This window comes from Heliangelus exortis, chromosome 3, assembly GCF_036169615.1.
Source record: "Heliangelus exortis chromosome 3, bHelExo1.hap1, whole genome shotgun sequence".
Classification (NCBI taxonomy): Eukaryota; Metazoa; Chordata; class Aves; order Apodiformes; family Trochilidae; genus Heliangelus; species Heliangelus exortis.
In genome coordinates this window covers 17,017,089-17,045,087 of record NC_092424.1, presented here as the reverse complement: position 1 = coordinate 17,045,087, position 27,999 = coordinate 17,017,089, and the positions used below count along the sequence as shown (strand labels likewise).

At 40.9% G+C, this 27,999-nt stretch overlaps 1 protein-coding gene and 1 long non-coding RNA gene across 7 annotated transcripts in view; one reads left to right on the top strand and one right to left on the bottom strand.

The window, feature by feature from the left end:
- TTC7A (tetratricopeptide repeat domain 7A) overlaps positions 1–27,999 on the top strand; it is a 167,624-nt gene that overhangs the window by 33,976 nt on the left and 105,649 nt on the right. For all 6 annotated transcript variants that reach the window (XM_071739416.1, XM_071739415.1, XM_071739414.1 and 3 more), the window contains 3 exons: positions 9,038–9,175; positions 9,595–9,678; positions 21,674–21,778. In XM_071739416.1, coding sequence (XP_071595517.1) covers positions 9,038–9,175; positions 9,595–9,678; positions 21,674–21,778 — 327 coding nt within the window. The remainder of the gene's footprint in view (positions 1–9,037; positions 9,176–9,594; positions 9,679–21,673; positions 21,779–27,999) is intronic.
- LOC139794191 (uncharacterized) lies at positions 1–27,999 on the bottom strand. The gene is made up of 3 exons (XR_011725006.1): positions 27,801–27,999; positions 19,494–19,638; positions 1–319 (listed from the first exon to the last, which is right to left on the bottom strand). It is a non-coding gene; the product is annotated as an uncharacterized lncRNA (long non-coding RNA).

The following is a 27,999-nucleotide window of genomic DNA, read 5'->3' as shown; positions in this document are numbered from 1 at the left end:
CATTTTTGTGTTCTGAGAAGATGCAAATGTACAGAGAATGTGTGTGCATTGTTTTTTAAAAATGTGTAAGGAAAGTCACTTTGCCTTATGTACTGCATGGTCACTTGTAGCACAAAGCAAGACTTGAAAACCTTGGAGCGTCAATGACCATCTTAAGAACTCCTAAACAGCTTTCAGACAAACTGAAAAGATACAATGTGGAAACTTTTTTGGGTTTTTTCTTCTTTCAATATTTCTTTGATTCTTCTATCTTAAGTCCTTCCCCTTTCCTGCAGACTTCTTCAGAACACGGTAATTTAACATTTGTTGATTTAAAAATCTGGGGAAAAAATGAAGAGGCAGAATATTTGAATGTTAATATATTTTTTTCCCTAGGGCTTTCTAAAGTAAACCTCAACAGTGCATCTACTTTGTGTTTTCAAGGGCTTTTCTGCAGTTAGAAGGCATTTTCCTAATTGGAGGTGGAGGCTTCAGGAAAGAGCATGTTGCCACATGCACATCTATTAAAATCAGAAGAGTTCTTATCAGCATGGTTTGTTAGGGTTGATGCAAGCAGGAGGAAGATCAGAGGACTGGAGTAGTAACAGTACTGTCTGCTCCAGCCTTTCCTGCATCTGGGCTTCCAGTCAGGAAGGCCTTGTGCTACATTAAACTCTGTGGTCTTCTGCTGAGGTGAATGGAAGTTATCCGTGTTGATTCCAAGAGTGCATAAAATGGCAAACTGGTCCTATAAGTGAGTTGTGGGTGAAGCAGTGTGCAAATGCTGTTGGTAGGAACTGGTCTCTTGTGCTGTCTTCAAGGCTTAATAACTATGCTTATGTTTAAGTGCTGTCTTCTATATATAGGAACTTTCTGGAAGCAGGTGCACTGTGTTTTGATCAAAGCATTTAAATAATCAAAGATCCTGTAGTAGAGCACTGCAGGAACCATAACTGTCTTTCCATTTTGGGGTGAAGTGGAACATTTGAGCTTTCCTCTTGCATAAGTGATAGACTTGCCATGACTTAGTTATTTTATCAAAAATACAGGACAAGTGTATAGAAATACAGTTGTATATAGAAATACACTTAGGAACCGCAGGAATGTGCTTCTTAAATGAAGGAACAGAGGGACCATACTAATTCTTAAGTATGTTTGCAATCCATAAATATTTTCCTGTCATTTTACTGTTATGGGACTCAGAAGGGGAAATTTTATTTACTTATGACATGAGACATCTTTTCCATGACAGCTGTTGCAGGCTAATGAGTTTTCTCACGTACAGGTTTGTTGTTTGAAGTATTTTGCTCTGTTTTTTAAAACTTGCTGAAGCTCATGGAAAATGAGTTAACAAGAAGCAGATTTCCAGTTGAGGTCTCGCTAATGATATAATTTTACCAACTGAATAAAACATATTTTCCTGGAGAGAGTGTCAGTGGAAAATGATAATAATATGTTTCTGTAGGCCAGTAAGTAACATAGTTGGTGTTCCTGGATTTTGGATGGATTAGGAGTGCTTTCAGTATTTACCCCTTAAAATGAAACAGAAGTATACAATTAGTTTGGCTTGCTGGGAGATCTCCAGCTTCTCTGACACTTGCATTGCTCTATCAGACCTAAACTCACCAGCAAGTTTCTTTTCCTACCTGATTTTTAAGGAGACAAAAGAGCAAAACAAAGATGTATTGGGGAGAAGCATAAATCACCAGAAAACCTCAAAGTAAATAAGTGATTAATTAGATGAAAAAAAGACATGGTAGCTTTTTCAATAAATATACATCTGGAACATCTTTTCTTTTCCTTCCCTGAGCCCTACATGAAAGTAGATCAGTGCTAGGTAGTTTGCTGCTGAAAGTCACTGTTTTTCTGTTTGTTTTGCCTTCGTAAAGTGAAGCTAACACCTACTTCACCAGAATCCACACATCTCCCCAGATGTTATGGGGGTTAGAAGAACTGTTCCTGTAAGGGAGAAAGGATGAAAAAATAAATCACCTTTAAGGTGTTGTGAACCAGACCCTACATTCAAGCAAATCTCTGGTTCTTGGTGGTGCTGGGTTCTGGCTTGTGATGCTGTTCCAGTTTTTCTTCTTAGCCCTCTACCTTGCATTGGAAGGGTGCCACTCTGCATGTTCTGGTAGGATGAAATGAAAAGTATCTTCTAAAGGGGAACCTGAAGGTTCCTGTAGTATTTTGCTCACTCTGCCTCTGTGCCTAAGTATGTGGAAGTTTTTCAAATGACCAAATAACATGGTAGACTCTTTCATAGCTTTGAAGATGCTTCTGTGCATATACTAACACAGTGAAAGCTTGAGACCTTTTTCCTCGTGGCAGTCTCTTGAGTTGCCTCCTGTATTCTTTCTGTCCTTTGGAAAATGGGAACCTATTTTCATAAGCTAAGGCATCTCAGTAAACAATGAAAAGCATCCCGGTTGTTGAGTTTGGCAAGTGCTCCTCCTCTGTGCCAGCTGTTACTTAGTCACAGTGCTTGGCTGTAGAGTTCTCATGAAGGAATCTTGTGAAACAAATCAGGCAGCCTAAAGATTACCACAGTCAGGGCAGTCTTTAGGGGGTTTGTGGCCTCCTGGATAAATTCTAATTCCTTAGGCACTGCCTGAGTTATGATATGGATGTGCTGCATTTGTGAGAGGAGGAAAATGCTCTCCTTCAGACCAAGGAGACAGCCAGCTGGTGACAGCCTCTGCAAGCTCAGTCTGTGGTATAATGATGTGTTCCTATCACATGTTGGAAAAAATGGACTGGCCTATTTTTAAACCAGTAGTCCTTTTTCTAATTGCATTTAACCCATCAAAACCAGTGGTGCTGTGTTTATGGGGAGAACCAAGGGCACACTGTGAACCAAGGGCACACAGTGTGGTTTTTCTACATCAGGCAACCATTTGGAATGGCACAGGTTCTGCCATCAGGGACTCTGGTGCTTTGTGCTGCAGGGTGTAGGCAAGGGAGGTTTGGCAGGACGAGCCCTTAGCTGCAGTTTTGTTTACTTTAATAACTATTCTCAGGAGTATTCTGAGTTGACTGCTCTGCCCCTTAAAGTCAGCCAGAAATGGAACACTTTCTGTTACTTCTCGTGTTTACTTTTGAGGTTAAAAAAAAAGGTAGGAAAGAAAAATAAAAATTCTTTGTCCTTAGAAACTTTGCCTTCCTGAATCTGAGATCTAGTGTACAGTCTAAAATCCTTTCATTCAGCCCTTGGCAAGGCTGGCTTCTACAACTGGGGATTATGGTTGGTGCTGGCTCCCAAACATACCAGGTAACATGGACTATTTTTTTTGGCTCTGTGTTTACTCATACTGAAAATGAAGCTCCTTGTATCCAAAACTAATAAATTCTGTGCCTGTGTAATAAAGATTAGAAATGTCATCCTCATCTTATCTCAGATTTGAATCCCTAAAGGCGACTTGACCTTGGAGAGCACAGAACAGATGGTGAGAGGGGAAGTAAGGTACTGGGACTTGTCTTGTTCTTTTTATGGGTGAGAGCAAACTCATGGCTGTGAGCTTGCCTTTAACAGAATAATATTAAACCCTTATATTCTTAAGCGCATAAATAATTAAACCCAGTTAACTCTACAGTTCCTACCTTTATAAAATAATGCTGTCCAACAAACAGATTGGCAAAGGAGAAGAACCTCTTGTTGCTTTTGTAAAATTTTTTTTTCTTTTCCTTTGGAATGACACCAAGTGGTGATGACACAACAGCTGGATGACCATCGTAAGCATTTTCTTGAAGGCTATTGGGCTGTGGCAGCTGAAAGAGACAACTGGAGACATGACTGCCTGCTCTGTTGGTTCCTGCCAAATCACACCATGCACTTAAAATAGCAAACCTAATTGTCTCTAACTGGTCTGCAAAGCAAATGTGTGTGTTTGGAACCTGCAAAGGTGGATTGCAGGATGTCTCTAATGTGAAGTATGCCACCTCTGTTAATTACTTGAATAAACAGATCTAAGGTGAGTCAGGATACACAGCTGCTTTTGCAGTCTTGTTTCTGAACTTGCAGGGGGGGATGCAGGTTCCTGATAGACGGCTTTCTAAATGCAGATTACTGATAGCAAGTGTTACCCAAAGAAGTATCCGTAAACAAGCTTAATGCTTTTCCCTCTGTCTTTTGTAGGATTGTTGGGCTGTTGTGTCTGTCATGCTTTCAGTGAAATTTCTAGAATTAGTTCTTCTAAAGTACAAGACATTAAAATATACTTGATGAGAAATGAGGTATATCTATATGGTCATACTGGATTATCATTAACAATGGAATATTTTGCCGACACATCTGAATTGAGTACCAGTGACTTTTGACCTGCTGCCTACCAGAAGTGAGACAAATGCCACATGATTCACAAGGCAGGAAGATAGCAAGTTGTGGTATCTCTTGAAGATCAATTTTGGAAGTGGATGGAGTATGGTATTCCCTCCCTGTTCTACCTGCCTCCCCATTTCACAGCAGTTTTGCAGTCATCCCTGAATTTTTTTTATTTTTGTAAATGTTAGTGAGGGGAATCTTCAAGTACTGTGTAGAGATCATCAACAACTTAGTTGAAAAGTCAGTACCCTCTTCCACACTCATGGGTTCTTGCCGTTGCACAGAATTCATTCATTTTGTTGGCAGTACAGACAAAACAGCCAGGATGGGGATCCAAAGAATATGAGCTAAATATTTCCCAGCCCTTAGCACTAAAGGCATCAATTGCATGATTTCAAAGGCTTGTTGTCAATCTTGCACACGTAGCATTTGTTTTTCTCTCTTAATGCTAGTATTGAATCACACCAATTATATTATTACAGTACACTGTGTAAAACACTCTGCTGTTCTGTATAGATGGGTTGCAGTGAATCTGGCAATTATGTCTATTATGAAAAGACACAAGTTGAACATTAGAATGCACATGAATTAGGGGGCAGGCAGCAGGCACTCATTGAAGATTTTAATTGCTTTCTTTTTTTTTTTTTTTTTTGATAAAATAGTTGGGGGAGCCATATTTCATAGTGGGCAATTAAAGGATACTTCATAGCTAATTGCTGTGAGAAGGGGCTGCTACATGGAATATGCTCTGTTGTAAGTCATGTGATTGCTTGACGTTTTATTAGGAAGCACATCTTTGGACTGTGGTAAAATTTAATTTTCTGCAGTGTGTGTGTTTAGTAACTGCTGAAGTAATGGCTGTTTGGATTTGCTGTGCCTCTCTTCCATTCTATGTGTAATAAATATGCCATAAATAATATGTAGTTATCAGGGTCATTAATGTACAGAAAATTCTCCCTGTATAGGTGGCTTGTCTAGGTTGCAGGTGAGTATATTGTATTTGTGGATAGAAATCCAATATTTGTGGATAGAAATACAGCACAAGCTGCCTTTAGCACAGCAGGGTTGTTACTTAAACTGCAGACCCACAGAAAGGCAGATCTCTTCCTTGCTGTCAGAGCCAGCAGGGCTCTGAATGTCTCATGCTGTTGTATTACTGCCCTTTGGAGCCAGACCTAAAAGCCCTGCTGAACCCCATCTGGTATTGTGCCAGATGTTGGTGCACCCAGAGTTGGGCTTCAGGCATGATACAGAGATGTCAGCACAGGGCTGCCAGTCTGTGCTGGGGCCTTTTGGGGGCATGTGGCCTGCAGATGGGCTGTGTCCCTGGCTGCAGAAAGGGAGGGCTGAAGGTGCTTGCTGTCCCATGTGCTGCTCTGTCTGGGCTGGCTACAGGATGTGCCTTCTCTCCCAAAATAGGATTGGTGTCATGTCTGAGCCTCCTGTGCATCTAGGGGTTGCTCCATTACCTGAGAGTACCTTGAATAAAGGAGAACTGTCTGTATATTTTTGATCTATATAATGCCAGTAACTCTAGCTCCCGATGGTGAACCTCCTGTTGGTAGCATTAGTGACCTTCTCCATCCCACACAACAGCCTTGAACAAAGGTTTTCTTCGTTTAATGCTGTGACTCACCATCTCTTTCCATCCTGCTTGTGCGCTGCGAGGCCTGTCTTTGTGACAATGGGCACAGCTTAAAGGGAAGAGTCATGCTGGGGGTGTTGGAAATGTATTTGAAGGTATGTTTTACTCATGCTTATAGTGGAGGAGAAGGAAGTAATGCAGTAGGACAAATTGGGAATATCTGCTTATGTTACTGAGACACCGGAGATCAGTGTTCTACAAATAACGCTTTTTCCATTTGTGTTCAGGAAAATTACTAGTCTGAAACAACAGAAACCACAGGTATTGAAAAAAATGTTGGTCTAAATAGCTTAGAATTTATATGGTCTCAAGTGCAAAATGAAATCTCTCCCTGTCTTAGTTTCAGTCAGTAATTTTTTCCATGCAGCAGAATTGGGGTGTGTTGTGGTGCAGTAACTTTACAACTGTTTTGCACGTGTACTTGACCAGCGGCTTGTCAGGATTTCTCACTGCCAACCTGAAGTTTACGAAAATATAAACAGATGCAAAGATAAAAAAATTCTCTATGGTGATCTGGGTTGACAGCACTCTTCTGTGAGAGGTAGGCAAATTTATTTGAGTGACTTTTAAAAGTGGTTCGCATTTCATTCTCCACTCTTCTGTATGACTGCAGTATTAAATGATACATTGAGCCTTGGCATGATTACTGCATTAGAGATACTCCATGTTCTTGCTAGTGTTCAGTCAGTTTATGATATTTGCACCTTTTATATATATATATATATATATATATATATATATATAAGGAAGCTGCTTGATTAGCAATTGGAGATAGGTTTAATACTAAAAAAATCGACAGAATTGAAGCGATGATGAATTTGCTCAATGGTAACTTTTATGCATGCAAAAATAGAGAATGATGGATTGCCTGCACCTATGGCTTTGAGATTTAAGAGCCTGGACACAATAAGCAGGTTTATGACCTTCTTGGAAAGAATATTAGTCATGCATATGTTGTTTTTAACTGCTATCTGCTTTTGTTAAAGTATGATATGGTCACTATGACCGCAGTTTTAGAATGTTGCAGCCTTATAATATGTCTCACGTTCCTGCTTGTTGCAGGATTTGGGCTTGTTCTTCCCTCTAGCACCAGTATCTATTGTCAGATGTTAATGGGCACTCACCAGTTCTGATTAATTTTCTATCTGTTTTAATGCATCAACTTAAAAATCACAGCTTATTTGGTACTAGATAGATAGCTCTAGTCTGATGCTTTTTTGGGTGACTCTAATGGGAGGCTGCTGCTGAGATTACAGAGCATGGGAGTGCAATCTCGGTAGCTATTTTCTACAAACAATTGTCATAACAATGTAACCAGTACAGAAAAAAAATTGGTAATGCTATTATATGTACGTAGGAGGATTCACTTGGCAATAAGAATCATTCTTTGGATGCTTTGACTTTAACTATCTGAAGCAGCAGTCTCAGAATCATTCTGTATATGCTTTTACCTCCCTTTTTCCTTTGAAAGTAGCAGTCTTGAGTTAAATCCAGACAGCATGAACATTTATTTATCATTTTATGCTTGTTCAATTCTGCTAATAAAGGTGGAAAAGCTATGCTTCTGTAGTCAGGTTGTAGGATTTTACCTTTGAAGTTTGTTTCATTCCATCATGTGACCTATTGTTCTGAACTGTTTTTTAATCACCAATTACATCTTTTGTAGTAAGACAAAAAAGAAAAATACATTTGTGGCTACAAGAGTTGGTGTAAGTTTATTTGTGCAAACACTAGACTGAGTCTGATCTGTCAATTTGCCTTTAACTGCAGTTGCCATTTAGTCCTTGGTTGTGATTGTGTTAGTTGTCAGTAATTGTGTTTGCAGTCTTGGCTTGAGGCTGTGATGAAGAGAGCCTGGAACTGGGGCATTACACAGATAATATCATGATGAACCAGCTGCAGCTTAATCATGGTGAAATACATGTGGGCTTTAAGGGCTGCTTATTCTGGAAATTTTTATTACACTTCCTATATTTAACCTTTTTAGGAAAAAAAAAAAAGAATCTCTCTGCAATTAGAAAGAAATAGATGTAACATTATAGTAATGAGTATTATAAAATAGATTTCGTAATCTTCATGCTTCAGGGAGGGAACATTTTGTCTGCCTTTGCCCCAGGTGAAACTGCTGGCAATCTTTTAATTTTTCTGATCTTTTAGATATGTAGACCTGAACATCTGATGTTGTACCTCTTTTAGCTGAGGAGCCCAGGGCAGTTTATCTGTGCTGTCAGTCAGTGCCAGTGCTCAATGGCATACAGCACTACCTCTCTGAAAGGTCTGGCAGGCTCGTTGAAGTCCTCTGCATTCAGAAAACAGAGGGACTATTCTGTTTATTCTGGATCTGAAATACCCTTTTTTGTCCTCAGAAATCAGATAGGCTGGGATCTTGATCTGAGTCTGTGGTAAATGGTATTTTGGGACATCCTTGCAAATGGCTAGACTGATCATTTTCTGTCAAGAGTAAGGTTGTGTTTTGGTCTAGGCTGAGCAATGTACTGATAGATTATGCAAAATCAACACTTACAAGGTATTTTTTAAAAAAATACTTGGTTTGTTGCCCGTACCTCTAATTGCATTAAATTGATGTCAGGCAAATCTGATTACTAAGGCAACCTGCTCAAATTAAAAAATAAAAAATGACTAGCAGAAGACAACAAGAAAAACACATTCTGTTGGGAGGAAATCGAATGCACACACAAGGATAAAATGCCAACCATGGAAACATTTATCAAAGTTCCCAGCAATTGAAATAATAAAAAATGTGGTTGAAGGATGGCCTTGAATTTCTAATGATTGAGGAAATTGAATCTGATGGGTCTGTTTTACAATGCACTAATTCTCAGAAACGAATACAGATGAGGTATTCCCAGCAGTTCCTTTCTGTATGGACAGCTATCTTCTTGAGTTTGCTTCTTTTGGATGGAAAAGTAACTCTGTAGAAACACCTTCCTCATGTCTGGATGAGTTTAAAAAAACAAATCTCAAGGTGATTTAAAACGCGATGCCACGGATGATGGTTGGAATATTCTATGAGAGAATCGGTTCTCTTTTGCTCTTTTGGCCTCTGATGTTCCATTTGTGTCTGTGCACAGGCAAACCGGGACGCAGTGATCAGCCGAGCCCCAGACCAGCAGCTTGACCGAGCTGTCAGCCTCCGGGATGCTTCTGAAGTCTACGACCTCCTGAGTATCACGCTGGGCAGAAGAGGGCAGTATGTCATGCTTTCCGAGGTACCTCCACCTGCCTTCTGCTCAAACTTCCACTAGTAGCCTGCTAGCAAAACCTCTCTTGGCAGTGACTTGTTGGGAAAGGTGAAAATAAAGCACATGAGCTGGCAGGTAGTGGGAACAGCTACAGACCTGTGGCTGCACAGGCCAGAAACACACAGAGAACTGTTTGAGACATAAAATAATTTGTATGTAGGCACTTGAACACAGTGGTTCTCAGATGAAGTGATGGTATATGCTAGCAAACCTCATTAACTGAAAAGAGCAAAATAATGTCATTTTAAAAATAAATAAATCAATCCCTTGTGCCCTGGACACTGACAGGTTGTCTCCCCTGATTTAATTACTAAGACAAACAGCAGTCTTGACAGAAGTGATAAAAAGAAAATAATCTGACATTATTCCCAATATTTATTTCTCAGTGCTTGGAGAGAGCCATGAAGTTGGCGTTTGGTGAATTTCATCTCTGGTACCAGTTCGCCCTCTCCATGGTGGCGTGTGGAAAGGTAAGGTTCAAACCAAAGGGCTTAGAAAGGGTGTGTTTTCCTCTGGCAGGATGTTCCTAGCTTACTTGTTTGTATGTGCACAGTCATGTGTTTTGTGGAGGCAGATGCCATCCAACAGCTACATGGAAGGATAGTGCTCTCCTTTTAGACTTTGCACTGTGGGTATGTGCATTTGGTATTTAGTACTATTCTTTCCATGTAGTGTTTGCTTCCCATTATCAAGAAGAAAACAGATTTTGTACATAGCTGTGGATTGAAAAGCATTATACAGCTGTCCATTCTCTGCAGGTTCTACATAGATGTGCTCAGCATAAGATACTGTTATCTAAAACTGTCATCAGCTCACTGTCTTTGGGCAGTTGACCTCTCTTTTAGCTGTGTCTTTTCCATCCAATCAAGGAAATGTTAGTGCTTTTTCACAGCTTGCAAGGTTTAATATTTTTAAAGCACTTTATGCAAAAGATATTGTAGAAAAAGAAATTATATGACAATGTTTGCATGGACATGTGTTTTAGCATAAGTTTTTTAACATTAGTATAATATTTATCAAAATTGTCAGTTAACTACTGAGGCTACTGAAGTCTGGATGCAACAGATAGGCACAGGCAGTGGGAGCTTTTTTTTATTAGTGTTAAAAGATAATATTCTTGCAGGAAATATGGATGGTACAAAACTTAGCCTATTAATTTTTAGGGTCCCCACCTACACTTTGAGGAAGTGAGATGAAATTATTTCTGTGTGGTGGCAGACCATTTAATATGGTCCTATATTCTGTGTCCATGGAGAGTAGGAGAATCTATGAGGAAATTGGTGGAAGCCATCAGCTGGCAGTCATCTGCCAAATTCTGGCTTACTACTGGACTTTTATGGCTATAAACTGACTTGGAAACAGTGCAAATTGGATATGAATATGCAGTGGCATGCTTTTGCAAAGATGCCCTCCTGTGGTGTATAAATGACAGCAAAGTTTGGAAGATGTCTGAAGGGATTCCTTCAATTCTATTATCATATCTTAGAAGTGTGTTGCTATGCATTTTACCTAAGGAAAATGGGGGACCAACAAGACAGCCCAGTAATAAGCATTGAGGATGGTAAGGATATAGTATAGACTGTGAAAAGATTGAAAGAACTGAATTTTTGTTATGGTAAAGAGGAGAGAAAAGTCCAAGAGAGAAACAAGTCTTCAGGAACTCTTAGAATAAGGAGTTAATGTTGTCTGTGCTGGATAGGACAAGATGTGATGGCTTCCAGTTGAAGCAATGGAAATTCTTGTCTCCCATTAAGAGACAAAAAATTATAGTGGTACGCTGGAAAAAGATTGCCTGTAGAGGTTGACTGGTGCCTGCATCACTGGGGATCTGTGGAACACCACTGGCAAATTTCAGTTAGCAGTGACCTCACTGGGAAGCACTGGGGGTGTACTTGGTGGGACCTTGCTAGCTCTGTTCTGGAACTCCACATTTATCTCTCAAATCCACAAAATCTGTTATAATCAAAACGGGACATCAAAAATTCAACGCAGCACATTAGCTCAGCAGGGAGCTGAGATGTTTAGTGAGAAAGAGGCTCATGGATTCTTATATGAGTTCCATACAAGCAATTCAAAATCTAATTCCAAGTATTAAAATGATGGCTAGAGTCAATCATGTAAAGAGCAAACTGAAGCTACTGGTGGAATACTTAAACAATGAGCTTGGTGCCATGGTGCTAATACCTTGCACTGGCCTATGTCAGGTGGGAGGGTTTACAAGTCAGGTCCAGCTCCCCTTGGCATTCAGCTCGAGTTAGCACGTTGCTGCCCTCTGTGCCTTTGCAAATCCTCTGATACTTGATCTCTTGATGCTTTGGACAACAATGAGTAGATAAGCTGTGGTGGGAAAGCACTGTGTCTTCCCATAAAGTTTCTCAGGACTTGTCTTGGAGCTTTATTTGCTTTACAGGTGTGTAATCTATTTCTCAACAACTGATAATGCTGTAGTTCTTGTCATTTGTCAGAGAGCAAATCTAAATTTTTAACTGGTGGTGGTCGAGAGAGTGTGTGTATCCAGAGAGACACTGGTTCAATCTTAGGTTAGTATGGAGGAGAGAAATGGGGCCTCACCTTTAACTTCTCCTTGTATGTTTGAATACCTCTTCCGCTTCCCTCGAAATTATTGAATGTTTGGTACTTCAGAGGAAAAGAGATCAACACCAGTATCTGTATCTCTATAACTGTTCTATCTTTTGAGATTTTCAAGTATGTCATGTCTTTTTGCCAGTACTTAAATATTTACAATGTAAAATGGCTTGATCTTGCCTATTGATGTAAAAGCTCTAAATGTTCTGAGCCCTGTATGGGGCAAAGGGAATTCCCTTATCCAACAATCCCATCTGTACAGTGTTTCACTTCTAATCCCAAAGCATTCCCTCAGGATTCCTGTCGTATACTCTGCAATGCATCATCTTGCTAATGGAGATGTGGCATACATTTTTATACTGCTGCTCAGCTTGATAGCAGGACTGAGCTCATTTAAAAGTAAGCGCTCCAGTGTAGCAGAAAGAACAGATGAGAAAACCATGCAGTCTGTCTAGACTGCAGAATGCTGAGTACACTTGAGCTTTATAGGTAAAGATCTGTTTTCACCTGCCTCAGTCACAGCCAATTCCTGATCTTGTTTCTTGGTAATGAAATCAAGCATTACTTACCCTGCAGTACTGCAAATCACACTCATAAATCCTGGGTACAACAGGAGCAGCTCTATCAACCTATAAATGCTGGAAACATTGGTCTCTTTTTTTTTTTTTTTTTAAAAAAAAGTTTTTTAGAATTTGCAAACTGTCATCTGTTTAAAAGTGCTTTAAAATCTAATCCTGCCACCTATTTTACAGTGCATTTGATTAGCGTCACTTTTATTTTTTATATTCGTCACCTTTGGGTTAAGTCAATCAAGTTGAAATTCAAACTATTTTCTTCTTCTGCCAGCCAAAAAGTTTTCAAATGGTGACTGCCATTTTTCACAAGTGATCAGTCTGAATGTCAAGCCAGCCACCTAGACTCATTACTGGATAAATGCTTGAGTTTATACATTATTTATAAAGCATGTGTCTTAAGAAAAATAGGCACATCACTTCAGTAAATTCTCACAGAGCAAGCAAGGCCTTAGGGCTTCATAAAACAGTGAATGAAAAAGCTCAGAGAAGCATAACCTTCCTGTCTTCTATCCTCTTAAATGGTGAAAATAATTGAGTGACAACCGTTTCTCTTTGCTGTGCTCCTCAACAACATGCATAGGGAATAAGATGGTGTGGTCTACATCCTCCATTCTTGGGGATGCATGTGCACTGAGCTGTATATCTTCAGAACAAAAGGAGCGTGTTTGTTTAAAGAATTAAAATTTGTGTCCAGTTCTTGACCCCCTAAGATAGGAGACACATGAAGCTCTCGGTGTGAGTCCAGAGGAGGTCCACAAAGATGATCAGAGGGCTGGAACACCTCTCCTGCAAGGACAGGCTGAGAAAGTTGTGTTTGTTCACCCTGGAGAAGAGAAGGCTCTGGGGAGATCTTATAGTGGCCTTCCAATATCTGAAGGGGGCCTACAGGAAAGCTGGGGAGGGACTTTTTACAAGGGATGTAGCAATAGAACAAGGGGTTGTCGTTTAAAACTGGAAGAGGATAGATTTAGGTTAGACCTTAGGAAGAAATTCTCTACTGTGAGGGTGGTGAGCCATGGGCACAAGTTGCCCAGGGAAGCTGTGGCTGCCCCTGCCCTGGCAGTGTTCAAGGCCAGCTTGGATGGGACTTCGAGCAACCTGGTCTAGAGGAAGTTAAAGGAAGTTTTCCTTGTCCATGAAAGGGGGTTGGAACTATATGACGTTTAGGGTCTGTTCCAACCCAAACCATTCTATGAGTCTATGAAAATCCAGCATGAAATTCAAAAGACTTTTGTAGACAGTTTTATATGAAATGCTGGGAAAGCCTAGACAGTGGCAAAGAGGTGCCTGCTGAAGAAAGAGAGTAGTGAGAGATGTCCTGTGTCACCAAGTGCAGTTCTGGATAGGCAAGAGAAACTTCTAAATCAGGCTAATGCATCATCCCTGTTCTCCTGAACTGGTGCTAGAAAACTGGATGAAATCTTCACAGCTGTTTTAACTTACTTCTGCTGGTAATAACCTTTATAATGTGAGAATACAACAGCCAGGGGCTGAGTGGGCATGGCTCCCTGGCTCTGTTGCTATGCATAGACAGGCTGGAATCTGGGTGGCAAGTGGTATGATAGCTGGATGCCATCTGGCAGAGTCCTCAGGCAGTGAGATGAGCCACTGTCCTGCTGCCAGAGTATAACGAGCGCAGTAGGTTGCATCTGCTTATCTCAGGATTTTTTAAAAAGTAGTGACCGGCATTCAGAAGAATGGAGGAAGGAAGGAAGGACCAAACTCTCAAAGTGAAGACTTCAGAGTCTTCACAGTGGTGAAGGGACAGAGAGCTGTTTGGCGCAGACTTGTTTTCTGCTGCTGCTTTTCAGCTAACCCATTTCCACTGGAGGTTGTGGAGACAACCACAGCACCCCCGGTGGATTGAGGTGGCTCTGCTGACGTATCTGAAGTTAGAGTTACAGTATCTAGATGATGTATTACATACACAAGGGATATAAAATAGGATCCTTATGTGCTTCTAAGAATTTCCCTGGCGTCGTACCAGTTGGATCACTTACATGTTCCCTCATTCAAATTTCTCTCCTTTTCCACACCTAACAGCCTTACACAGGACCTGGCCATACTGGAGCTCTTTGGGAGTAGAGACTCAGAAGTGCATCTTGGGGTTGGGTTCTAGCTTCAACAGGCAGTGCTTCAGAAAGACTTCTAAATCTGCATCACGATTCTCTTTTTTAACTGTCATACTGCTGAAGGGAAAAATAAACTGATAAAATACGTGCCTTGAACAACATGAGGGAATGTTGATGCCTCTCTTCTACCTACCAAACAAGGCGACAAGATCTGTATTTAGTGAAAATGATGTGCCATTTTCTGAAGGGTCATGAGGGAGGGATTCTTCAAGGATAGCTGTTAAATTATTCTATGAACACTGAGTCCACTTCTTAAAGTGCTGAGTACCCTGATTTAGCCATTCAGCTCACAGCAGTCTCACTCTGATCTGTCATGTCCAATGGGTATTTATTATTATTAGTGTCTACAGTGTATAAAAACATTTTCATGCTCATATTTAATGTTTCTGTCAAAAAAACCAAAACAAAACAAAACTCACAACACAACTTGGTTATTGAACTAAAACCTTATGGATTTGTGTCTCTTGAGAGAAGGGGTCGGGACTGAATCAGTCTCAGGCTGGTTGAGGAGCCTGGAAGTCTGGAAGTATAGGAAGTCTGGATCCTCTGCTAGGAGAGGATAATCTGCTCTTACGCCTTACCCCTTATACTCATATTGGGGGATGAAGTGCAGTAAAGTGTGCATAAAAACCAAGCTCAAGGGCAATTGAATCTGGAGGAGATCCTCTCTGAGAGTCCAGTGGAGCTGGAAGCAGTTATCTATATGCAAGGGCTATGCTCAGCAGGCCTTGTGCTGGTTTTGCTGATGGTGGTCATGTATTCTTGGAGTGCCTGGCATGCACCTGTCCATCCACTCTTACCCATTTTGGACAGAACACCCATCAGCCCAGTGCTTGCCTTTAGGACAGCAATTGCATGACTTTAGAAACAACTGCATTGAAGCTGATCCTTCCCTCAGCCCCTGCTAGCCACCACTGAGGACATAGGAGGGAAAGACAGGCTGGGAATTTAAGCTCCAAGCATGGTACTTTGTAAAACCAGGCAGATAAAGCTGCTTTCAACTACACAAAATGCTCTGTGTTGTTCTTAACCCTTAAGTTTGTTCATCTTTAAGACAAAAAGGAAGAAGCATGTTTGCCTGCCGGAATGGCTTGCTTAATAACAGAAAGCTTCAGGATGTATCTGGTGTTACTCAAGGGGAAATAATCACATCCTTCTTGGCATCTGTCTTTCAGCTGGTTTTGTGGGGGACTCTCAGCTCTTTCCAGAACTGATCTTGCAGTGTCACTGTTGCTCTTCTTGGCTGCCCAGCAGTTGGAGATACTGCAGCCCTGCCCAGGGCTTGTGCTGGCAGCATTTTTAGGGTTTTGAAACCAGTCTTAAACAGACATGAACTCTGATTTTGAAGCACCTTGCAAGTTGCTGATACGTACTGGTCATAGCCAAATAATGACAAGCTAATGTCTGAGCTGCTCATATCCGTGTTGCACCCAAAACCATGCGTACTTCCCCTTACTTAGACAGTGTAGCAAAAGCAGATGTCTCTAACAGCTTCAAGGAGCTTCAAGTTTGACTCAGCCATGCTTGTGCTGCCAACATACAGCTTTCCAGAAGGTTAGAAAGAAAGTTATAAATATATTTGATACATAATTCTGCAGCAACAGCAGAAGAATTTTATGATTTAGGCTGTTCTTCTGTTGGTTTCCTTGCAAAAGCTTAGGCTGGTTGCTAGGCAACTGGCATTAAAAAAAGTACATCTCTTTTTGCATTGCAGGCAGGAACCTTGGGAGCAACAGAAGCCTCGGATGGCTCCTTAAATAGCATTGCTGGGGAATGAAAGTTAAAATATTGAACATTCATTGGTTAAAGATCCTGTTACAAAGGTCATCTATCTAGGGAATATTTAATAGTTTGGTTTCCTTTGGTGCAAGGGAAAGATTAGAAGGGGGTGTGCCTGTGTGGTGTAGATATGACCAAAAAAATGGAAATTTCAGAAGATGCCTGACTATCAAGCCGAATACCTAGGTGGGCAGGTGGGCTTTATAATTGACTTCAGGTTTAACTCTCTTTTCTTGACATAAAGTGTGGAGTGTTTGTCACATTAGCAAGGACAAATTTATGCTAATAGATCTTAGAGCTTAAGAGGTACTTTTAAAAATTATATATTCAAGCTTCTTAATTCCAGTGCTCTAATTTGCTAAACACAGGGTAAAAAAGAAGGAGGAAAATTGGACTCTTTGTTGAGAGAAGTAAATATCTTAAGGGAATAACATTTGTGGTGGGGGATTTGCAGAAATCTAGAAATTCAGGGGAAAGCTAACACCAAAACAGTTAATTTCAGAGGCTCACCTTACATCATCTTCCTGTGTTGTTTCAAGGTCACTTATAGCTAGATGGCTTTGAATCCCAAGATGCAGGGAATACTATGTCTTGCATAATGATGAAAGATGTTCCCCCTTTGAGACAGAGCAGTTTTTAAAATCAGACAGGATGATGCTAGAAATAAAGCAGTACTAATTGTGGAGATTCATCTTTATTAAACTAGCAGGATAATTAAGAATGAGGATGTCTACTAAAACCACCACTAGATTGAGGAACATTTTTCCCTGCTGTCTGAAAAGTATTACCAAAGAAGCAAATAAGTAGAAAAGTTCTTATAACCTTTGCAAGAGCAACTGTTTGTGTTTTGTCGAGTCTGCCTGGCATGATTTACTGTCTGGAAATTCTTCTTCCTTTTACTTATATTTGTGGTTTCTTTATCTTCTAAATGTGAAATTAATCTCTGTCCGTTTGTTGTTGTGGTATGGTGGGAGACAAGAGGAGGGGGAAGAATGAAAATTGTGTGTGAGCTAGGAAAACCAGGATTTGGGCAGCATCTGGATTTACCATAACTGATGGCAAGATCTGTTGAGCCTTTCAGAAAAGTAAGAAAGATAATGAACTGTAGATGGTTCTCTGTTCTGCACTGCTCATATGCAAGCATCTTTTAGAGTATTCCTGCATATTTCATCATACAATTAGTAAATGGATAGCTGTCTTTTGCATTTGGGTAGAAGTTTTTCTACCTTTTCCTCCCTTATTGGGTTCAAAACCATGGATGATGTAACTATTTTGGGAGAAACATCCTCTTCATCCTTCTCCTTCCCTGTGATTTCTTGCTGCAGGTTGAGAGCTGTCCCCCTTCCCATGTTGGATGTGATACATAGAGTTATTTCAGAAGTCTGTATTGAAGGCAGCCATTTGTCAGTATTGCTTTCTACCTGTCAGAAACTGCTATGCCTAATTTTCTTTTTGTAAACTATTATGGAGCATGTTTGTGATCTCAGCAGAAGAGAAATGTTCTATACAAGTATCTTAGATGAGAAAAAATTGACAGAGAAAACTGCTTCCTATAGATGCTGGATTTAAATATGAAACAGTAGTCCTTCCCCATCTCCATTGCAAAACCACAGATTTGTTGGTATGTAAAGGATGGATATCCCCAACTCGGGTAATTGAAGTTTTTTAGTCCCTTACACAGGTCACCTTTTCTTTTGGATGGCTGGACATCATTTCCATTAATATAGTGTTTTCACTCCATAACCTGATTTGAGCTTTATGCTTTGTAGGTCATAACTAAGGGAGGATGGTCATGAATCTCCTTAAACCTGAAGAGGATCCCAAGGCTGAGAACTCCTACGTTAGACCTCACATAAACAAAGTTAAATCCCCTGTGAGGCATTTGTTGGCAGGCTTGCCACTTCTTTAAACCATGTCTGTTTAACAGGTTTGTTTGACTTAAAAGCCTTTTTCCCAGAGAGAGGCCAAATGAGACCCAGAGGCAAATCCCTAGTTTTCTTGAAATCCTTGAGATCTTGTTCTGGTACAGTCGTTATAATCCAGCAATTAGCAAGCTAAACAGAAATAACTCAAACCCTGGCTTCAGTTTTTATGTGAACCCATCTGAAGCTCAGAATTATGAGTAGGAAGCATGCACTCATTTGAAGTTCAAGCTCTTCTCTTCTCAAAACACGCCCCACCAATAAATCTAATTACTATTGCACTGCAGTGAATCTCACAAACAATGCGCTTGGCTGCCTGGTCCACCCATGCTAAGTGAAAGAATATGTGCATTTTAATTATCAGATTATTTCAAAATTACACAAACACTGTTTCATATTAAATATTTTTACAAACCAATGGCATTTGTATTCAATACTGAATGGATGATATGTGTTCCCTGTATAGTAATGTCTGTAATTAATATTTTTATAATGCCTGTTGTTATATGTCACACCAGTCTCCCCTGAGTAAGGTCAGTGTGGAAGTGGGATATTCTTTACCATCATTCCTTGGTAACATTTTCATTATCTATATATAATTTCTGCTGAGTAAAGTTTTTAAGGTGAAATTACATAGATGTCTTGAATTTTTAAAATGCAACTGGGGGCACTCTGTTTCTAAAACCTCTTCTGCTCCATATGTTTGTAAATTTTATAAATTACTTTAAAGTGACATAACTTCATGAATGTTTTAGAAGCAGTCTGGAAACTCTCTCTGCTCCTGAGTGCATGTGATAAAGTGGCTCCACACATGAGGTGTTTGAGCATAGACACAGGGTGGGATTTTCTGCTTTGGTATTCAGTAGTCATTGTTTTGCAATTGCTTTCTGAACAGATTCAGGACAGACATGAACAGAGCTCCGCAGTCTGAGGCCAGCCAAGGCTGCAGGGTTGGCTTGTGTCCCAAGGGACAGCCTCCGTGGACATGCTGCAGGCAGGGAGGGAGCAGCGTTCATGAGGGGCTGGCAAGGAGCCAGATTGTATCACTTCTGGTGTATGTAGACCTTGGGAGGTCCTACAGTTGTGGCTCAAATTAGGACAGGTCTCTCACTGCTCTGGTGTGTGCTGGTGCTGGCGTTGCTGGCCCGCAGGATGGCTGTCACCAGCTGCCAGGTGCCTCCTGCTTTCCCTGCAGTTGCACTGCCAATGGGGAGCTGAGAAACCACTACCAAATTTGGTTTGTATCTGTTTCTGAAACTGTTGGCATGGGACAGTGTACAGTCTTACATACCTGGCCTCTTTGGTTCACTTTTGCGTGGTGAGGTGACAAGGGCTGGGGGGGAAGGGAGGGGGTTCAGCTGCAGATAGACCAACCAGCAAGGTGCATGTTGTCCCTCTGTCCTTTGGGTTTCTCTTGTCTGGAAACACCTGTGGGGCTAGAATATAGGCAGAAAGACAGTAAGATGATGTGCCAGACTAGGACCCTTAATGGGTTATGCTTGCATTTCCAATAGGTCCAGCAGTGCTACTGGGAGTACCAGCTGACTGCAGCATGGGTGTTCTGCAAGAGAAAGGAATGAGATGTCATTAAAATCTAAGACACTACTTCTGAGCAAATAGATGTCATGGAGGTTCATTCTGCAGGATGCTAGTTACCTTGTGACAGCAGAGCAAAATAATATGTTTCTTCCTGTACCTCAGGGTTGAATTACTCAGGTCTTTGTTTCTGAGAGGGTGAGGTAATGTCTTAAGCTCTACGACAAAGTTTATTGATTCCCATCTTTGCTCTGAAACTAGCTTTGCTCTGGCTTTAGGCAAATTGTGCATCTGGAATTGTAAAATCACAAATACTTCCTTTTATTGATGATACCTGATGCTGTAGGTAGGTAGGAGAAGCCTGGAGAACATCGGGCATGCTGTTCTCTTCAGACCATGCAGCAGGTACCCAAGCATTTCAAGCCAAAGGGTTTGCTCTCTGCTGCTGTAGACTGTGTCTTTGGTTCAAAACCTATCTTTGCCTAGGGATGGGCGAGGCTGCTGTACATCTGTGTTTCCCTTGTCTCAGGCTCCCATCCAAGCAGATTCTTACCCAGGCTTCTGAATCCCACAGCAAGAAGTGGACCTTCAGTTCTGCGGTGAAGGGAGGTGGTGGGCACTTTGGTGTGGCATGAGGGGAGGGAAAGTGCTGATGGCCGGTGGGAGCATGAAGCTGCAGTGCTGGGCTGCAGGGCATCAGAGCAGGCATCAGTCTCGGGCAGTGATGGTCAGAGCTCTGGTGGGAGACAGCCCCTGGGGCTCAGGGTCAGGAGGAGATAGCCAGGACCGGATAGGAATAGCAGTTAGTTTGATTCTGCAAGTTTCTGTTGCTGCTGTTTTGTAATTCAGAAAGGCCATGACTATTTACTGGGCTTCTGGGAAGAAACACTGCGTGACAGAGGCCTGTGCGTCTCTTAGGACCATGGGGAGGAGTTTGGGAGGAATGGGGCACGTAAGGAGAAATTCTGAGAGGAGAAACTTTACCTTGAGTTCAAGGATGAGAGAATTTGGAGGGATCGGGGGTGAGTAGTGGGGAGGGTTGGAAATGTGAAAGAAGCTGTGGTCCAGCTGGGGTGGCTAGAAGACTGTGACAAGGCATTTTCTGTCACCTCATCATAAGCTGACCAAACCTTCTCACCAGTGTTAGAAACCAGGGCTTTCCTCATTCCCCTTTAGAACTTCTCAAATGTGGCAGCCTTGAATTTGTGCTGTAAAACTAGATGTCTGTAGAGTATGTTGAATCAAAAGGGCTATGTAACTGCTAATCTTAACAATCGTTGTTCATTAATGGTAAACTTAACACCAGAAAGACAGCAAGAGTTTTATGGGGTTTGTTTCTAATACATGCTGTTCAGACCACCAGCTGAACAGCGTATTGCTCTGCAGTTGCCTGCTCTGCCCTTTGCATGGGGGGATCACAGTTGCATTCTTGCATATTCTGAAACTGGAAAAGACAGAAAAAAATCTAGAGCAGATCACTTTAGCTGCGCAAACATCCCTCTGAGCAGACTCGGCCTAAAATGTTAACATATGGCAGGATAAGCTTTTTATGGTTGTGTGCAAGGAAAAGTATAGCCAAATTCTTGCGAATTGGGAGGGCAGTGTTTAAATTACCACTGTGTTAACAGCTGAGGAAAACTGTATCTTGTAAAGTGCAGAGCCAGGGCAGGTTCTTTGGCACATTTCCTCTGAGCGTGGGAAAAGCGCCTTTGCGTGTGTGTGTGTGTGTGTGTGTGTGCACGCGTGTGTCTGTGTGTGTGGAGGTGGAAATAAAGTTGCTAACTTCTTGCTGCTATGTTATTCTTTATTTCCTAGCGTTTCTTTGTATGTTTCACTGAAATATCTTGAAATATATTGCTTAGGTTCTGTAATAACATTGTCTAATCAGCCTTTTTTATTTCCGCCTTCTCTTTCCCCCCCCTTCTCCTCCTCCAGTCAGCATATGCTGTGTCAGTGCTCAAGGAGTGTGCTAAGCTGCGACCTGCAGATCCCACCGTTCCTCTGCTGGCTGCCAAGGTCTGCATTGGGTCCCTGCACTGGGTAAGCAAGCAGTTCTTGTTATATAAAGGTGTAATGGATCGAGTGCTGCAGTGACAGTGCCACCGTGTAGTTGCAGTGTGGAGGAAGGAATTCCCTGTTAAAAAATCATACACACATGCATGACTTTAAAAAAGAAAAAAAAAACCAAACAAAAAACAAACAAACAAACAAGAAATCCCAGCAAGAAATTTTGTGGTGAGTCACTGAAATGCAGTTTGCTGCACGTTAAACAAAGGAGGGCAGAAAGCTCAGCCATACTGGGGACTGCTTCTTCAAGTGAATGTCAAGTTGAAACAGCCACTCTAGAAAACAAAAGTTATAATTATTAAGTAGAATGCTAAACAGCTCAGGTTTGCTGGACAGCTAAATCCTTTGTTCCTGAGGTTGATGTGTCAGTGTTTTCTTTTCTGAATGTGTTAATGTATGCCCCAGAAGCAGAGTGGGAGTGGAAGTCTGTGCCTGTGAAATGCTGATTATCCCAAGGAGCAGAAACATCTGTCAGTCTTTTGCTGCTTGGTTTAATTAATTGCCTGCTGTTTTCACCTGTCCCCACCACGAGGTGTCCCTGCAGGCAGTGAAGGGCTGTAATTGCTAATATAATACAAATAAAGATGCAAGAAAGCATGAAAGAAAATGCTGGAAGAATCTGCCCAGAATTTGGGTTAAAAGTTGTAGATTTGCTGTTGTGTTCTCTTTCCCCCTGCCTACCCAGGCATCTACATCCCAATCTGGTGAAAGCCGGCATACAGCTGAACTTAATGGAGATGTATCAGTTTACACCACTTCCAGATCTGGTTAGGTATGTTTTGAATGAACTCAGCTGTTCAAAGCATAATCGTTAAACTACACGTGAGTCATCAAAAACCGGGAAATATCTTGATCTAGACTGATAACAGCAAATAGTCTTTCAGGTCTGCAGGTCTTGAGGGAATCCTTGCTGAGGTGCCCAACCTACCTCTGTTCTCTATACAGAGCAGCTGAACTTAGGTCAGTATCTAAATTTTGGGGGCCAAAGTTATTCGGTGGTATAAAATAAAGTTCACATGTGAATGTTATCATTTTTTAATAAAGCAAATAAGGGGGGGGGTGTTTGTACTTAGAGATGTTAATCAATGTGAAAGCCAGGCAATACAACTGTGTTGAACACTCATTAGTATCTCTGAAGCTTTCAAAGCAAGGTCAACTTGTCATTAGTATAAAACATGAGGAGAGATATTGATAACTTGTACTCTGTGGGTTCTGAATCTAGAGGAATTTCATGTGCTAAATTCCTTCCTTCTCTTGGAGCCACAGTCGGGAACTGAAAGTCTGTAAGAGTTCCCCCTGGCAATTCTGCTCCCACAGTGATTTCCAAAAGGCAAAAAAAATATTAAAACCTAGCAGAACAGGTCTGTTAAATGTGAGGTCAGGGTAGGCCTTAATTTTAGTATAGGAGGCAAACTTGGAATCTCTGTATTGCAGATAAGCCTTTTAATCTTCCTGCTCAGTGAACATGCATCCAGCAAGGGGCAGGCACTGTGGAGCCAAGACGCCAGATGAGGGAAGGTGCTCTATTGGATCTGATACTTAAAAATAATCAAGAACTGGTTGGAAATGTGAAGTTTGGGAGCAGCCTTGACTACAGTGATTATGAAGTAGTGAAATTCAGGATCCTGAGAAAGGCAGCAAGACAAATAGCAGAATGGTCCATTCAGATATGCTTTGACTGACTTTGCTCACTTCTAAACACAAATAGTGACTCCAGAAAGGCTGTGATCTGTTGATACTTGCTAATCATGACCTCAGCCATACCTAGCCTTTGGAAGAAATTGAAATGCAGTGAATGCATCTTGTGAGACTGCTAAAGTCAAGAAACCTTGGATGTTTTTATGTTTAACAGGAGCAGTGAAGAGGCACTCAACCAAACATTGATGTGTGTTGAGGTGAAAGGACAAGATTTCTGTACGTTGAGAAAATAAGTGGCATAGCATCCCTTTTCTTTCATGTGCTACCCTGATGTTTATGCAGCTCTCACTATTGAGGACCTTATTCCAGATGGTGCCATTAAAGTCTGCTGACTGTGATGGATAAGGAATTGTATGTGAAATCATGAGCCCAGATGCTGCTGTGGCAGGAAATGGGCAGAGTCAGGATTTGTCCTTCTCATTGTTGCTTTTCCAGCATCTCTGGATCTGCTAACATGCCTAGCGTATAAAGAATACCTTGTTACAGAGACACTTTAAAAAGAAGGTGAGACTGTAATTCAGTCACAACTCTGTCCTCAGGCAGTTCAGTATCTCCAGATTTCTCATACATGGCAGTGCTGCTAAAGCAGCAGTCTTGAATATAGAGAATGAAGGGGAAAATGAGCTGGTTGTGATTACTGTAAAGTAAGAAGCATTTTTCCTCTATTTACTGCTTTTTCATTGTGTGAAACACTCTTTGTTTTCACTCAGACTTGGGCTCAGAACTGGGGTGCAGTGTGAAATACAGACCTGATTTCACAAGAGGGTAATTTTACTGCAGTTATCTAGAGTGCAAACTTATAAACTAAAACCAAATTAAAAATATTCCTTTCTTCTTGTCCTTTCACTCAATGACCTATGCTCTACCCTGATACCAAACTTGATGATGATACAGAAGAGTTTTAATTAAGGGGAGTCAGAAGGAAATTGGAGCATCTTTTAAAAGAACTGAAATTATAGGTTCCCACATCTCATAGTCAAAGGGATGCTTCTGATATTACTGGCAAACTCCTGTGCCTAATAAAGACCTTCCTGCTTAACAGAGCTGTTTTTCTAAATGTCATCCTTACAGTAATTATTTGCATTTAAATTACATGGCAATCAAATCAGAATTGAGTTATTTAAACTGGAAGTGAACAAACTGATCAATGCCAGTATAAATAGAAGGGAGGATAGACATGGCATGGGAACAGTCAAACAGACAAATATTAACAGTTACAAATACTCAAATATACCTTGCTTTTCAGGACATACAAAATATTATTAATTTCTCAATTAGGAAATAATATCTATGTACTTGATTGCTAGCTGGGCAGGAAAAGGGTGAAATCAGATCACAATTTATTCAAATGAAATAGCTAATGTATGTGTTCTGCATCTGTCTACTCTTTGCTTTTGGTGCAGTATTGTATTCAGTTTGTTTATTGTCCATGAACAAGCAGCAGTAGAACAAGTACTGTAGTCTTACTTTAGTTACTAACAATAAAAAACAGGCAACCAACACTTATGTGGCTGGATAATTTCAGAATGTCACAAGGAGCACAGAACAGTTTCATTCCTGATTAATCTAGTGGTCATTTACCTTGTTTTACTGGGGTTGTACATTTTGTCTCAGAACCAGGGAAAACAGAAAAGTTAATTGAACTGTACCATAGTGATTTACAACTTTGAGGATTTACAACTTATTTCATGTGTGAAATAAGCTCTTAACGCAGAACAAATCAACATAAAACCATGCATAGGTTCATACTGTGCCATACAAATCAATATATTACAGAGCTTGAGGTGGAAAAGAATTAAATGCCCCCAGTTTATGTTGTGGTAGTCTGACCTGATTATTAGCTGATGTAAGTTGGCACTGCTCCACTGGAACATTACTGGCACCATGCTGGCCTACATCAGCAGATGATCTGCCCCATAAACCACTAGCTTTCAAGATTTGGCCTGCAGTAAACAACTGAGTGGCACAAGCAATATTTTGGTTACCTTTTTCAGAATTACAAGTTTTCACAAATTAAAGAAAAAAAAAAAAAAGGCAAATTGAACATTGAATCAATATTTCATTAATTGTAAAGCTTATGCCAGCTGTCTCGCAGGACCAGAAAAACTCCCAAACTGGTGCATCTATAAAGACCACACTTGTCTGGACAGGGTACAGTTGGATATTTACTTAATAAAGCTCATGAGATACAGAAGTTTTCAGTGAAGTTGGAAGTTTTGTACTGTATCTAGTCCATTTAAAACGGATGTTTTAAATGTATTCATAGTGAGCTCAGAATTATTTTTGAGGCGTGATGCTACCCAGCCTCCCAGTTTGCCAGGGTTTCAGAACAACACTACTGAACTCTCATGTGATTGATTCTAGCAAGTGAACAAAAAAGCATGCATCTGTTTACTCAGATGTCTTTTAGCTTTCTAGAATGCACTATGAAGCTTTGACTGTTGAAGTTCAGAGAAACATTTTAAAATTTCATGGGAAAGTTGATGTAGCTTGCAATGGAATATATCCATGCTGAGATTGTCCTGCCTGTGTCAACTATAAATTCAGAGTTCCACATACTAAAAGGCTTGCTGCAATTCCCTCTTTCACTAAGCTTTCCCTGGCGCAGCCTCAGCTGAATGCTCACTTGCCTGTTTTGGCAGGGACTTTGAGTTGCAGCATGAGTTGTTGTTTTTTGTATTTTAATAGTACAATGCAGTTAATTTCACTACCAGTCTAGGGTCTCCAGGACCCTGTTATGGCAGGTGTTGTGAAAATACTAAAATCAGAACTTTTGCCTACAGGCAAGTGTTAAATGCTGAACTTCTCTGTTTTAGGAATTTTATTTTAAAGGCATTTAGGGTTATTACAATGCTTTCTTGTGCCTTTTACTCTATAGATTTCAAGGGAGGCACATTGAAAACTTTGTAAATGCACATAGAGACAAATGGATTATAGTCCTGGAATAGGCTTTAATCTCCAAGGATTCTGGTCTGACAGAGAGTGGGAAGGCATGAGGAATGTTCTTACTATTTTCATAGCCCCACAGGTAATATCACAGAAGTAGTGCTGTTGTGCTAATAATGATGAACCAAAATGAAGAACCAAATGATGCCAGTATTGATGAGCCACTATGAGCTTTTGGAGGGACTTCATTCCATGGCAAAAGCTGCAATGCAAGGTGGTGCTGTGCCTCCCAGAAATTTGCCTCATTTCCTTTAACTCTCTGATCCTGGTGTTGATAATGAAGTGCTCCCTTCCAGCACTTTGCTGGAAGACAGAGATCATGCCATTAGTCAGGGAAAGGGAGAAGAGAGTGGGGTCGGGCCAGGCCAGACCATGCACAGAGTCATAAAAAGTAAGACATACCATGGGGTCAATACATCAGGGCAGGGTTTGCAGGATGCAGATTTAGAGCTGCATGCTTCTGAGGTAACAGCTTATCATTCATTGCTTTCACAGACCACTTAATCCAACAGGGCTTCTCTCTCCTGTCAGTTGTTGACCCTGTCACTATAGATAATAAATGCTGTACATGTGCTTGTAGCCAGTTGCCTAGGAGCCCTGGAGTCGCATGGAAATCCTTAGGTCTTACTGCAGTATGAATACTGTTGAAAGATCAAATCTATTACTCAAGTAATTCTGTCTGCTGAGTGGACAGTCCAGAGGACTGACATCGCTAGGTCAAGAGACTACTGAAAAAGCAGTGAATGGTAAGGAGCTACAAGAGGTTTCTTCCATCTTTTAAGACATTCATGCTTACATTACAACTGCTATTATTGGGGCAGTCCCAAGGGTAATCAAAAATTACCAAGAATTTTGCCTTCTATACATGTCCCTGTGAACAAGCTGCTCTTTCTATGGTGGAGAAGAGGCCCAAATATTCCTGTGTCCTAGGGCTGAGCTTACATGCAAAGTTGGTGGGCTTAGTACTGGTGATGCATGCAGAAAAAGATGACTAGACCAACAATAGAAAGCAAAGGATTTTTTTATGTGGATACATGTAACATGATTAATTTTGAATACTATCAACAGCTGTGAAACCAAACATTTCTGTTTTACTGTACCTTATTGGCCACTTTCTCCCTACACATTTTTCCTCTTCTCAGTCTCTTTTCCCAACATTTAATTGCTTATCCTTTTTGAATTAGTCTTTATAACTACAACCCAGTATAACAAAAATAATTAAACATGTCAATCCAACTTTTCAATAGCTCGTGTAATTTTGCATAGCTACTGTTTTCATAGAATATGGGCCTCTTATGTGCTTAAGTATCACTCAGTCTCACTGGTTTCTAAACTCCCCTGCTTCACTAACCTTGTCTGCTGTCCTAAGTCCAGTGTCACTTGATGTGTTTCCTGCCTCCTCCCTTGTGCACTCTTCCTTTTCAGTGCAGTAAGGTGCCATTTCCATCTTGCTGTACCTCGTCGATTTGCTGGTCCTCAATTGTTCTAAATCGGTGCTAGTGAGAACTGCAGCTCCCATCTCTACAGTCCTGGAGGGTGTTGATTCAGTG